The sequence below is a fragment of the Thermobia domestica genome, chromosome 3 (assembly GCF_964235325.1).
Source record: "Thermobia domestica chromosome 3, izTheDome1.hap1.1, whole genome shotgun sequence".
In the NCBI taxonomy this organism is placed as follows: domain Eukaryota; kingdom Metazoa; phylum Arthropoda; class Insecta; order Zygentoma; family Lepismatidae; genus Thermobia; species Thermobia domestica.
This window is the reverse complement of record NC_137456.1, coordinates 111,257,030-111,270,885: the sequence shown is the minus strand read 5'-3', so window position 1 is coordinate 111,270,885 and position 13,856 is coordinate 111,257,030. Positions and strand designations below refer to the sequence as shown.

The 13,856-nt window shown below is 34.1% G+C and overlaps 1 protein-coding gene across 2 annotated transcripts in view; it reads right to left on the bottom strand.

The window, feature by feature from the left end:
* Window positions 1–13,251, bottom strand: part of LOC145680663 (uncharacterized) — a 45,095-nt gene extending 31,844 nt beyond the window's left edge. The window contains exon 1 of one of the 2 annotated variants that reach the window (XM_081751445.1): window positions 13,094–13,251. In XM_081751445.1, the coding sequence (XP_081607571.1) occupies window positions 13,094–13,096 (3 nt within the window). In that variant the 5' untranslated portion in view covers window positions 13,097–13,251. The remainder of the gene's footprint in view (window positions 1–13,093) is intronic. The other variant, XM_081751446.1, reaches the window with a different exon arrangement.
* Window positions 13,252–13,856: the final 605 nt, after the last annotated feature.

The following is a 13,856-nucleotide window of genomic DNA, read 5'->3' as shown; positions in this document are numbered from 1 at the left end:
GGTCGAACAACGCTCGCGATGGCCGTGAAAGTACGCCAGCCACCTTCCATAAGAGAGAGAGAGAGAGAGGGAAAAAGTAGGACTATATTGGTCTTCCTTTCACCTTCCAATTGTTTACTATCGATTCTTCAGATCATTGTTCTTATTGTCTTAAAGTGTCAAAAAGCAGATAAAGCAATGGTTTGCAGTTGGCGTACCGATTCATAAGCTATTCAACCTCTGCCACAGACACTACTTCACTACTTCTTTTTCTTGGAAACAATAGAGATCAAATGATCAGTACTTCTACTAACTTTCCAATTAAATAGGGGAAAGGATTACTAATCATTTGACAATCATTCTACCATTCTGAGTGTAATCGTTATTTAAAATAATAATAATAAAATTTGGATTATACTAACATTTTAAAGATAGATCTTTGTGTTTAATGGTGAAATAATATTTCTTATGTAATAATAATATAATAGTAATAATAATAAAAAATTTAATACCACTACAAAATGAAGATAAATAAGAAGAAAACCAAAGTGATAAAGTGGACAAGAGCAGGACAGGAAGGGGCAAACGTATGACTAGATGGAGAGAAAATCGAAGACGTTAAAGTGTTCCCCTATATCCTCAGACGGAAGTCTAATATCCTCAGACGGAAAAAAGTGAAAAAGACGTAACTTCCAGAATAGAGCAGGCTAAACAAGCATTCAATAGGAAAAGAGGGCTGCTAACATCAAGAAATGTATCGTTGGAAGTTCGTAAACGATTTATTAAGACCCTGATATGAAGTGTGGCGCTTTACGGATCACAGACGTGGACATTGAGAAAAGCTGAAGTATCCAAGCTGGAAGCATTTGAAATGTGGTGTTTTCGCAGAATGCTGCACATATCATGGACCAAAAGGAAAAGGAATGAAGACGAACTAAAGGAAGCTAATGAAAGACGACAGATCATGAAGATGATAGGAAAAAGAAGGAACAGCATGCTTAAGGATCTTATTCTGTACTCCGATTGGATCATCGTGCTGGCAGAAAGAAAACCAGGAAGAGGAAGACCGAGGATAGAATATCTAGATGCACTTACGAAGAAGAGACTTTATTAGATTATAAAACAGCTCTCCCAAGGGAGAGAAAAGTTTTAAAATTTTCATGTTGCTCACCAACCTATGGTTGAGGTGAACAAGAAGACCACTGCAAAGAAATCAGATTTTACAATTACATAAACTAACAGTAACAACAAAATTGTGAGATCATCTTGTGAGATGTGTCGTGAAAGTAATTTAGGACAATGCCAATGGTCATTTTCAGAGAAATGAACTGTAAGAGAATTGAAAAAGAATCTGACTTTCCTTTGTTCTTAGCTTCAAGGGGTGTGTCTTAATTCTGTCCAAGGAAATGACAGAAGTTGAAGGGAGCAACAAGCAATGCTCTAAATACGCTGTTTTGTGTTATTTTATAAACTAGCGTGAAAGGCATTGAAGTATGTATGTGCCATCAGGCAGTCTATAGTTTGTAGAGAGTTCTGTGATTGGAAGTTCTTAAAAAGATTTGGTCACTAAATGCTACAACGGAAATTCTCATTTTCCAGTAATGGACCTTAAATTAAACAGGTGAGGTGCATAATGTTTTGGGTTCACTGCATTGACCTCAATGTGTACCACGCCGTACATCCTGAGAATTTCCCAGCTTTGATTAAGGTTAATGGGGACAATGGTCATTTATTTACAAGAATTAGTCCAACATTTTAACTTCAAAGTGAACGGCGAAACATTAATAAGTCAACCTTAAACCAAAGACAAAAGATTCTTTACTTTCTAAATGAAAACGGAATAAAGTCCTGAGGTGAAGCCCATTAAGATATTAATAACAAACAAACATCTCTGGTAGGTAGTTACTTAAGGTAAATTCAAGGATTTTTTTTACACACTTTGGCCTCTTGGTAACATCTGCTTCTTGATACATGAATTATCTTTCGATACGCGTATTCTTATCAATTTTTTACATTTTCCTTTCACTATCATTTAGCGTATCTTTTATATACAAGAATGCATATGCGTACGCGTCATCAATTCGGGAAACCTGGGTTCGATCCCCGGTAAGAACTCGTGTGGTACGAATGTTATGTTAAGATAGTATAGTTCCACGTCTCATATGGTCTCGCTGCTGAACGGAACGCTAAATCCCACTCTGAAACTCAACGAGTATGTGTTGAAGACAGGGGCGGATCCAGAGGGGGGCAACCCATCGCAAAGTTTGGAGCCCTTAAAAGTAGCAGTATGACAACCCACCGCCCCCCCAAGAAGTCGGTCCTGGATCCGCCCCTGGTTGAAGAAATCATACAAGTGAGAAATTAATATGGAGGTAAGGCAGTAGAAAATAGAATAATCTAAATAAGTGCATGCACACATTTTTTTATGTATACCTCAAAACCCACATGATACGATAGGATTCCAACATATGAACCAGTTATCTAATTTAGAGGTGAGCCACAATAATGCCCTTCATTGATATTTATTGTTTTATTAAAATTTACTAAAACATCAAATTTCAACAAGATTAATAAAATATGAAAAATTTTGTTTTGATTTCACAGAAAGAAATATTCGTATTATCTGTCAAATTATTTCTCCAGTATTTCTTTACAATGATTTGCTGAAATTGAATTTTCTTTCTTTTTTCCGAAAAAAAGAGCAACATCTAATAATAATGTGTGAATAACGTCAAAACAAATTTATTGGATATATCAAAAATATATTAGGAATAAGAATTCAAGAAAAAATATTAAATTATTGCAGAAATAGCACTGTACTAAAATAATACACTATCAGATTAACATACATAACAAAGGATGAACAGTCACTTATGTATATATTAACAAAATTATCTCTGACATTCTTTCTCTACAGTTAATTAATGGAGTTCTCTCCGCTTGTCTTATAGCTAGCACATGTGCCTTCGATTCCCGGTGGGAAAGCACAAACAATTTAATTTCACAATCATTCATTTTCAATAATCATACCTCTCCTTTGCCTAAAGGGCATTTCATGAGACAGTAAACTAAAAGAAATATTTTTCTTTTAAATTAAAGGGCAGTTATGATCACTAGGGATATTAAATGCTAACTGAATTCGTAAGAAGCGTAGAGAGATGCTTGTCCTTATTCTGAAATGAAAGTTATTTTGTGTTAACAATTGAGTTTTGTAGAGCCTCTCTACAGTTTCACAGTCCTCCTTGCTGTCTACTTTCTAGAGCACGGGTCTTCGGTGCACGGGAATCTGGGTTCAATTCCCAGTGGGAGAGTATTGAACGCATTCTGGTGTTTCGGGTTCTACTATAAACTGTAGGTTCATGTGTCATACAGCCTTGATTCTGAAAAGTAACATTAACTTAAACAAATAACATCGTGTACGGTAGTAGCATACTTGTGTAGTCCTACATAAGTTAATTTTCTGCATTTTTAGTAAAGGATAATTGTAAAATTAAAGTTGAAAAATTCATTGTCCTAATGCGTTTTAAGCCGTAAGATGGCCAACTAACATTTCATACTGTTTAACCAACTATTTTGATATTCCCGATTGAGGTTTTTTCAATATTAAAATACGTTGGCGCAGCGTAGGTAAAGGTTGCAAATATGAACTACACAAAATGTTTGTTGGTTCTACGTTGTCGAGAAATAAGTTGATTGACTAATACTCATGAAAGCAGCCAGTTAGAACATATAGGAGCAATGTTGGCAATTGGTTAGTCTGTTCTTTCCCAACGTTTACCCCAATGTATGTGTTGCTAGGCTACTTTTACATTTATGCGTATTAAAACTGAATTCCATGGATTTACAATATACGAAGAATATGATTGGCCATGATTGATGTAAATTTCCTACCTATTAATTCAAGTTACTCTTTAACCATATCGTGATACGAATTAAAGATTGATAATTCTGCGCCCTCACCTTGAATCGAAGCTTAGACCATGTTAAACATTAGGACTCTCACGAGCACCATAATTGAACCACAGATAGTTTCTTGTTTATTGCGGTATTCAATACGATTATTACTTATAATTTACTCTTGTAACATTAAAACTTTTATGAGAAATAAAGTGACATTAACTCATCCCTTGCTTTTACGGACCTTCCTTTAACGGAGATCGGAGGTAATGGGAAAAATTCGGAGCAGTCAAGTAAGTTTGACAATCCTGATTTTAAACTAAAAGTGTTGAAAAATGAAATGAAATCTTTAAGTTTTACGTCCCACGGTTAGGCTAAAGGAGACGGTGATTATAAGAAATGAATGAAAATGGTGGAATGAAGAATGTGGGAGGAAACGGGGAACTCCGAGAAAACCCACGAGCACAGTGTTTGCCCACCACAAAGTCCACACGGCGCAAGCTGGGATCGAACCAGGGACCTCAACCACCGGAGGTGAACGCTCTACCACACCGTACCCCCCTAAAAGTGTTGAATTTACTCTGTTATCGTTTATATTTAGCGTACACATGTATACTATTATTTTATACTATTAAATTGGCTAGTGTGCTTGATTAAAAATACAATACTGTGTTAGTCCTCTTTCTGTTGTAATGTTGATCCAATTGAGAATATTAGTCACTACAGACTTCTTATAAGATTCGGACAGTCGACAGTTTCTGTTCGTTGAAACGAGAGATGAATGTGCTGTTTTAGTACTCTTTTGTTAATTGGCATGCATCATTATTAAAATGAAACTTTATTTGCTTCCAACCCTGATCCCAGCTTCAAGAATCAAATCGTGCTTACACTATTCACGCTTCAAAACACGTTATTAACATACTTGGCACCATTGCGTTGTTTGTTTCTTAGAAATGAAGTACCAATGTAGTCCTTGGAATGAATTTTAAATTAAGTGAAAGTTTCAAGAGTTAGTATTATTTTCTTCTTCTTCATAAAATATGAAAATTTGTTGAATTTCGTGTTAATAATAGTAATACTAATGAAATACTACTAAAAGTTCATGAAAAATATCAAAGGGCTGGGCTTCATATTTGTAATAAAAGCAACATGTTTTTATGTCCAACAATGATGTTCTGTAGAAGCAAGGAATAATTGTGAAAGTGGATGATTAATGAAAGTGAATGATTATGAAAAGAACTGGTGAAATGTACATGTGGGAGACAATAAGAGAGCCCTGAAAAATCTTGTGGACACGATGTTTGTTGTCGCCCGGAAACTCACATTGCCTGAAATCGAATCAGAGTTCCCTCGCAGCAGAGGTGATATCTCTGCCACTCAACAATAATTGCCCTTCAAAAGAAGTAGAGAGTTTAGCATCATAATAGTTCAGCTGTTATTCCTTAATTTTGAGTACAATATGAGTAATATCATCTATTCTACACATTAGTTATTGTTTTCTATACTATGTAATTTGTTCCCAGTCATTTAAGTAAAAAGATTACATTGGTTTGAATCTCTTTCCAGACGACGTGAGTTTTATGGTGGGTAATATTTTACCAACTGACATACACAAGGCGGTTGAGCAAGGTAGTATGAAAAAGTAACACTTACTGTATTTTATATATATTGATTCTACCATTCTACTATTTCCTAGTGTGAATGAGGACAATACCCCGTCAAGAAAACTAAAAAGGTTTATGTTGATCTTCAGCATAGATTGAGGAACCTATGTGTGGATTATGACACAAACACTCATTTCACCAGCTCTTTTTTTAACGGACTCGAGAACCGTTGGCCATATTTCGATGCGGTTTTTAGCAATGGAATAATCTGTTGAGAGTTGATTTTGAGTTTAACATCCCTTTCAGCAGCGAGGCTATATGAGACGGGAGTGGAATCCAAACCACATGAGCTCTCGCCGGGAATCGAACCCGGGTCTTCCACGCCAAAGGTGTTTACGCTAACAGCTTAACCACGAAGGAGCTCATGGAATAAACTATTCCAAAGGAAAGTTCTTAAGTACAAAAATTTGATTTTTTTAAAAAATAATTAATTAATTATGAAGAAAGTCAAATAATTCCTGCTACGCTGGATGAAAAAATATATCCTAAAATATTTGGCAAACCAAATATTCAACAAAGTAAGATTGGTTGCATATAACAAAGGGGTTAAGAAAACTCTTTGTACCCACTAACCAGCTACCTTTCTCCAAATGCTTTAATACTTTAGTGATGGATGCTTAGGTCATTGCCGATTAAATAAAGTTAAAAGAAAAATAACCATCTTCAAAAAGACATTAAAAAGTAAGAAATAAGCACTTGTAAACAAAAATAATTGACTTCAAAAATGTACTAAAAAGCAGAAAATAAAGACTTTTTTGGATCAAAAGATCCAATATATTTCAATCAAAAATGTTTTTGTGGGCCTTATGTCTGGAGAACTATACATAAATGTAGCTAAACACAAACTATCACTTAACTCAGTATGATGTGCTTATTCCATAGAAAATACAAAAACTCGATTTAGGGGGGTCCGTTCAAAAATTTTGTAGCCCCTGATCCAAAAACTAATTGTTGGTCAAGATTGGAATCTTTTGATCCATTTTTGGGATCATTCCTAAACTCTTGTTTAAAAAATATAAAATGTAGAAAATTATAATAAAACGTCTAAAGGCAGAAAATAATTTATTACTAGTCGCGAATTCTAACGATAATCATGCCTGTTGTTCTGTATGGCTGCGAAACATGGTCACTTACTCTGAGGGAAGAACATAGACTGAAAGTATTTGAGAACAAGATCCTGAGACGAATATTCGGACCCAAGAGGAACGGGAATGGGGAATGGCGGAAACTTCATCGTCAAGTCTAGGAGGCTTAGTTGGGCGGGTCATGTAGCTAGAATGGAAGAAAGTAGAAACGCTTTCAAAGTCTTGACTGGAAGACCAATCGGAAAACGACCATTAGGAAGACCTAGGCGCAGATGGGAGGACAATATTAAGATGGATCTCGCAGAAATTGGAATACAAAGTAGAAACTGGATGCAGTTAGCTAAGGATAGAAGTCAGTGGAGAGCTTTTGTGAACGCGGCATTGAACCTCCAGGTTCCATAGGCCATAGAGTTAGTTAGTTAGTTTATACTAAACATATTAATGTCTCATAAAATCACATCGAAATAAGTTTATACTAGACATTAATTCGTTCGGTGTGGTATGACTTCAAAAATCTTTTGTAGATAATAGTAATAAATCCTTTTCTGATTTTAAGCGCTTTATTATTATTATTATTATTATTATTATTATTATTATTATTATTATTATTATTATTATTATTATTATTATTATTATTATTATTATTATTTTCTGTTTTTCAGTGCTTTTTGTTAAGTCGGTTCACATTCTTTTTTTTAATATATATATATATATATATATATATATATATATATATATATATATATATATATATATATATATATATATATTATAATTCGTTTACACGTGTCTTTTTCTTCTTCGCCCCTTTAACCTACAGGTTCATTCGTGAGACGTTAAACTAAAGATTCTAGCAAACAAAAGAAAACACAATTGCGCTTAATTGCTATGTCATTCTTGTCAATAGTATGTAGACAAGGTGTCTGTGCTTATCCTGTAACACATGCAGGCCTTTTTGACCATATTGTACAGTGTTGCAATACAGTACAAACAAACAAAAACGGAACTTAGAGGAAACATGTTGTTTCCGGTTTAAGCATTTGCTTTATTATTATTATTATTATTATTATTGTAAGTGAAAGTTTCTTCTTCACGCAGAAACTGAAGAGATAATAAGATGGTGTTATTTTTTCTTCTTATTTTTATTATTATTGCTTGTTCCTTTCCCTTTTCATATGAATCATTTCCACTTAACACTTACTTTCGTTTCTGAACGGTTTCGTGCATTTCGTTTAACTTTCCTAAATACATAATATTTCAAGCAATAACTTAACAGATCAAGTACCGGTACTAATGGAAAAGAATATATATCTGTGAGAGGTAGACACACAGCAATTACGTTTTAGTTGGGTTTTTTAATATATTGTCCTTCATAAGAATAGTAGCTACTGTATATACACCGCACACGATTCATGAAACGCATCTGGCACTGATTAAACTTAACATGATGGTATATCTTAACGAGCTTAGTATGCACATGAAATATTATGGAGTATTGATGTGGACAAGAAACTCACTTGTTCTGGGATTGAACCAGGACCTTTTACACCAGATGAGAGCGCTCTACCTCTGAGCTACCGAGCCCCCACTTCTCTATAAAAGGAGTGATATGTAGCTACAGGATAATTGTGGATAAATTCATGACAACGAAAAGTTTCTTTGCCACTTTCGTCAGATACACAATAAGGTCAAATCAGCTGCATCACTTCAGATTTTGTTTGCGAATGGGGAAGAGGAAAGACTACCCGATATATAGATTAAAATGCTTTATACTATTGATTAAAATGTGTATATATTTTTCAAAAGTAGGAGGCTAAACTCCAAATGACATCTTTTGGCTAAATTTACGAAAACATAAATATCTCGTGTACGAAATTATTTAGAACAAGGCGTAAAGTTAATTTGTTTTGCTATGCATAAGCTTTATCAATTACTCAACTGTCTCCATATTTGTTCTGTCATTTGTCAAGAAGATGGTCATCTCTGAAGTACTGGAAATATTAGGAAGATTTCAAATTGAAAATATTTTTATATATATATATATATATATATATATATATATATATATAAAACTTAGCGCTTCACTTTTCTTTCTTTTTTTTTCTGAGTTGCCGGCAGTGAATTCATGTAGGTCAAATTTCCTTTGCAGAGTCACGAACTCATAACCTTTACTCTCAGTTCTTGTATTAAGTTTCTGGTCTCTAGCCAGCTCATTCTAATGTTATCTCCAGTCATTTCAAGGATACCTTCGAAATCCTTCATCTTAATTACACGAAGCGTTTAATTTTGTCTTATTTCTTTCATAAACAAAATTAAGTTCCATTTATAATCAGTGTTTCTTAGAAACTATCAGATGTAATATTCCATTACTTTGATGTATCTAATTTTTCATTAATTGATTTAGATTATTCATGTCCCATATATAAAATTAAATAATTCTTATAGCAGATTTGCCAAATAAAGGGCGTAACCTCTTAATGGCCAGGATTGGACAAAATTCAATTAAAAAGTCAAATTAGATAAGAAATTAATGAAATAATATTATACAATCCACACCTATTTAAGTTTTACGTTCCACAATTATGCCCTTTAGGATAAAGGAGACGATGATTAAGGCAAGTGAATGATGATGGAAGAATTAGTGGAATGCGAGCATGGGAAGAAACAGGAGTACCCCAAGAAAACTCACGGACACGACACGATGTTGTCCACCACAAACTTATTTGGCCGGGGATCGAACCAAGGACCCCATGCACCAGAGGTAAATGTTCTACCACTGAGCCACTGTGTCCCCCAACTCTGTCATGCTTACAATGGCTAGAGTACCGGTTTCCGACGTGGGAGATCCGGATTCGACTCACGATAAAATCTCACGTGAATCGGATCCGACATTAAGCTGTAGATCGACGCCTCATGTAGTCTAGGTGTTCAAACGGATGCTAAATTCCAATCCTTCAAAACTAAGTTCCGAATCCGCCCGGGAGCAGAAGACAACCCTGTATTAATCTAAGATTTTTCATTGTTGTAATATGTAAGATATTATTATTATTATTATTATTATTATTATTATTATTATTATTATTATTATTATTATTATTATTATTATTATTATTATTATTATTATTATTATTATTACTACTACTATTATTTGGCTTTCGTGTATGTGGGTCTAAGCTTCAATTCCAGGTGGAAACACATTCTTCTTTACTTTTTAGAATCATACAAATATGTGTTCTTTAAATGTTTTTCTTTATATAATCTTATTAATATTGGAATAATATGCATACACATAAGTAAAAATTCTTTACTCTTAAGACAAAGTATATTTAATAACAATGGTGTATCCAGATTTTAACACACCTCTTCAGCAAGATACTATGAAAAAATATTTAAAAATCCTGAAACGATATGAATTTGGAAGCTTGACCCCCTCCCTCATCTTGTTGAAATTCCGCGTACGCTACTGCGTGAACGGGTACAATAATCTTCGTATAATAGTCAGAGTTTCTTAACAAAAATGATTATAATTTTTAAAATTATTACTATTATTCCAGATAGATTGGTTGATTGATTTTGAGTTTAACGTCCCAGTATCCAAATGTATCTAATCTGTTCCCAACCATGATGACTTTTCTACGTGAAACATTACAGTAAGTTATACTAGATAAATGATACTTTTCTTTTCATGGGTGCAGACCTGCTTTGTAAAATGCTCATTGGCTTATAAATTGAGAATAGCGAGTTACATATTAGAAACAATCTAGTTTAGTTTTATAAATGCTATTTTTCTCTTTTTATTTGCTCGTTATTCAATTTTATCGTATGTTTCCGGCTTGCCTTTCACAAGAATATGCAATATTACGTTCCTCGATAGTCGCAATGACTCAGTGGTTCAACGTTTATTGTTTGTTTAGTTTTACATCCTACTGTAACGGACTCTTGAGATTTCTCACTGGTCATCAAGCAAGGAATCATCGCATCAAAAGCTTCCATACTAACCATTTAGCTCTATTTGTGGGACCGAAATGCTGAATAAGATATTCTGCGCCAAGTAGATTTAATTGATGAATAAACTTTAGTGTGCGGACTTTAATCGATACGTTTTGGATTCGTCCTACTTTAGTCCTGCCCACATTGACCAAGAGATAGAACAACCTAGCCAACGTACAGTATTATGAACACATGACAAAAATCTTGTACCGCTTACTCCCTCTAGCACGTGCTAGACAAAGATCTCTCCAGGTTGTCTCTCCGCATCATCTACTGCATCCATCTACCTCAGCTTGGTTGTTTTTGCCTCTGGTCATTGTGCAGCTGGCCTTATTATTCTATCAATCATTTTTTGTGCTCATTCGTGGTCAAGTGGTAAACGCGGGCCTAGATTTGATTCTCAGTGGGGGTGCTCGCCATAGACACAAACTCGGGTACTGGTTCGGCTCCCACTTTAAGCAAACGGTCCCCTTGATGGTGGGGAAGGATCATTAAACCACTATAATTTATATTTGCCTTCTCTGAGTAACAGAACAATGAGATCCAAGCTACAGATTTTATTTCATTAATATCCTTTTCTAATCTCGGCAATTTTAGACCTCTTTGATGCGCAATACTATGCATGTTTGATTTTAGAATATATCCTTTTTTTTTCATAGTGGTATGTGTAATATATCAATTTCAAAACAAGAAAACTTCATTGCTTTCAGTCACTAACACATTTTCAAATTTTATGAGCTTATTATTCTCTTTAAAATATATAAAGCCATGTTTTGTCTTTAGTTCCCGTTTTTCATATGTATATCATTTAGAATTACTAAAAAGAATGGCTCCGAAACGTAGTGAACTCGCCTTTGTTCGGCAAATAGGGCAGGATAAAACCTGTTCGGTCAAAATACCGACTTCTGGACGCATATATATATATATTGGAAAGAAGTAAAAAATAAGCAAATACGAGCACATGATATGATTTTCAGCGTATTCTAATTCAAAACTTCTTCTTCTTTCGTTTCTGAAGAATGCAGAAATGTATACATATTTATTTGTCTGATTCTTCCACCAGATCTTCAATTTAGATTGGGATTTCTCCACCAATATTCAAAGCGAAATTACCCGATTCCTATGTACACGATGGAGAAAAAAATATCAAGAGATGATTCTACTTAACTAATTCATGATCCTTCGTTATGGTATAGCATTATAAAAGTCACTAGACAACAACAGTCTGAATATGAACTAAAATGATTTTTTTTTTTTTTTTTTTTAAGAGAAGTTTAATGTACAACGATTATGCTTCAAGGCTAAAGGAGATATTGATGAACTGTTATGAACGAAATGGTGGAGTAACGAAAGTGCAAAGAAACGTGAAAACCCCAAGAAAACTAAGTCACACAGTATTTAGTCACCACAAAATTTACTTGGAACGAGCTGGGGTGGAAGGAGATACTTTAAGCATTAGAGATGAGCGCTCCATCACTAAACCTGTATTAAGTTTCAAAAGAGATCTTGAAATTTCTGACGACTAAGTAAAACTGCCTCGAATGCGGCATGGGAGAAAACGTTATTAACATTATAATAAAATAATTACAGTGATATTTCAAATTTTTAAAACTCATTAAATAATAAAGCAGCATCCTAGTGATATATATTTAAAAATTTCAAATGTTGATGTAACTCGTAAAACGTTTGGTGTCGGATATTCCAGAAATAAATTCAACACAGATATTGGAGATGCATTATCAAATGCTTCGTAATTTTGAAAAAAAGAAATAATAAATAAATAAAATATCATAAAAGCACCGGATAATGAAAGGAGACATTGCACTATGTCACTTTTAGAATAAAGTTTTTTTTTAACGATGTGATAACGAAAATCATAAGCTAAGTTTTTTCACTAGAATTAAAAAAAACTTTTTTAAATATATATATATATATATATATATATATATATATATATATATATATATAAACAAATCGAACATTCATTTGCTATATAGTAGTAACAAAGCCCTTCCCGCTGGTCTAGTTGCTAGCATGTGCCTTTGGTTCACGTAGTCCCGGATTCGATTCCCAGTGGGAGAACACACAAATTTAATTTCACAATCATTCACATTCATTAAGCATCCATTTCCTTTAGCATAAAGGGTATAATAATAGGACATTAAACTAAAAAAAAAATCATTTCGTATTAGTAACAAATTATGTACATAAATCGTTAATATCCTTGCCATTGCAGTACATGGTTCCAGATTCAATTCTCGGTGTGTGCACTCAGAGTTGTAACATAGATGATGAGTCATTTATGTGTTTGCAATTGCAAATATTAAACTTAGCTTGAAATAATCACTGTTACTAAAATTTCACTGTTGAATTCCAGCACTTTCTTATTGCACTACTGTTGGTGAAATTATGGAAACACAATTTACGCAATGGAAACACACGAGTAAATCCATAATTGAAAAGAAGGGGATCACTCACCATTGTGGCGGCAAGTTCTCCTTTGAATGAAGACGACGCAGTTTCTTACAGCTTCACCTTTCTTGTTTCGCTTTCACTAAGAAACTGACTGCACTCAGCTGTTTGCATGACCTAAATATATAGAGAAACTCTTCTTCAATCACCCGTCCCGTGGGCTTCTAGTGATAGGTGGCTCCAGGATGTTGGTTGGATTAAATGGCAAATCCAAAATTCCCAAAGAGCTTACACTTTCACATAACATTGGGTTGATTTTTTTTTTTTTTTTTTTTAACTACCGTCATCCGGATAAAGCACATGCTTTTCCTATTGGGAGGTGATGGGAAGAGAAAGAATAAAACATATTACGTAAGCGTTACATTCGTTTAGGGCCAATGGACATACGCTAAATTTCAGGTGTGATGGAGTGAATGAAAAAAGGGGGAGACACAAACACATAATCAATGACGCTATCTGACATAATTTCCTAATAGATTCACAGAAAACAATTCATTGACAAATCACTGGCAATGATCACTTCCCTCGGTTCTTCCGTTTTAGGCATGTTATGTGCATCGAAAAGCAGTAAGAGTGACCTAATGTTTTAAAAAATCTTGTGGTGAAATATTTCTTAAAAGCTTTGTATTTTCATTGCAAAATAACAGAAATCCCATACAACGTGACCAAGTAGTATATGTAAGTAAGTATAGGTCAGTTCGTCTTTTTAGGCATTGACTTGGTCCAAATTCTGTTCAGAATTCCTGTAAATCTCGGCATGTTTCCGAAC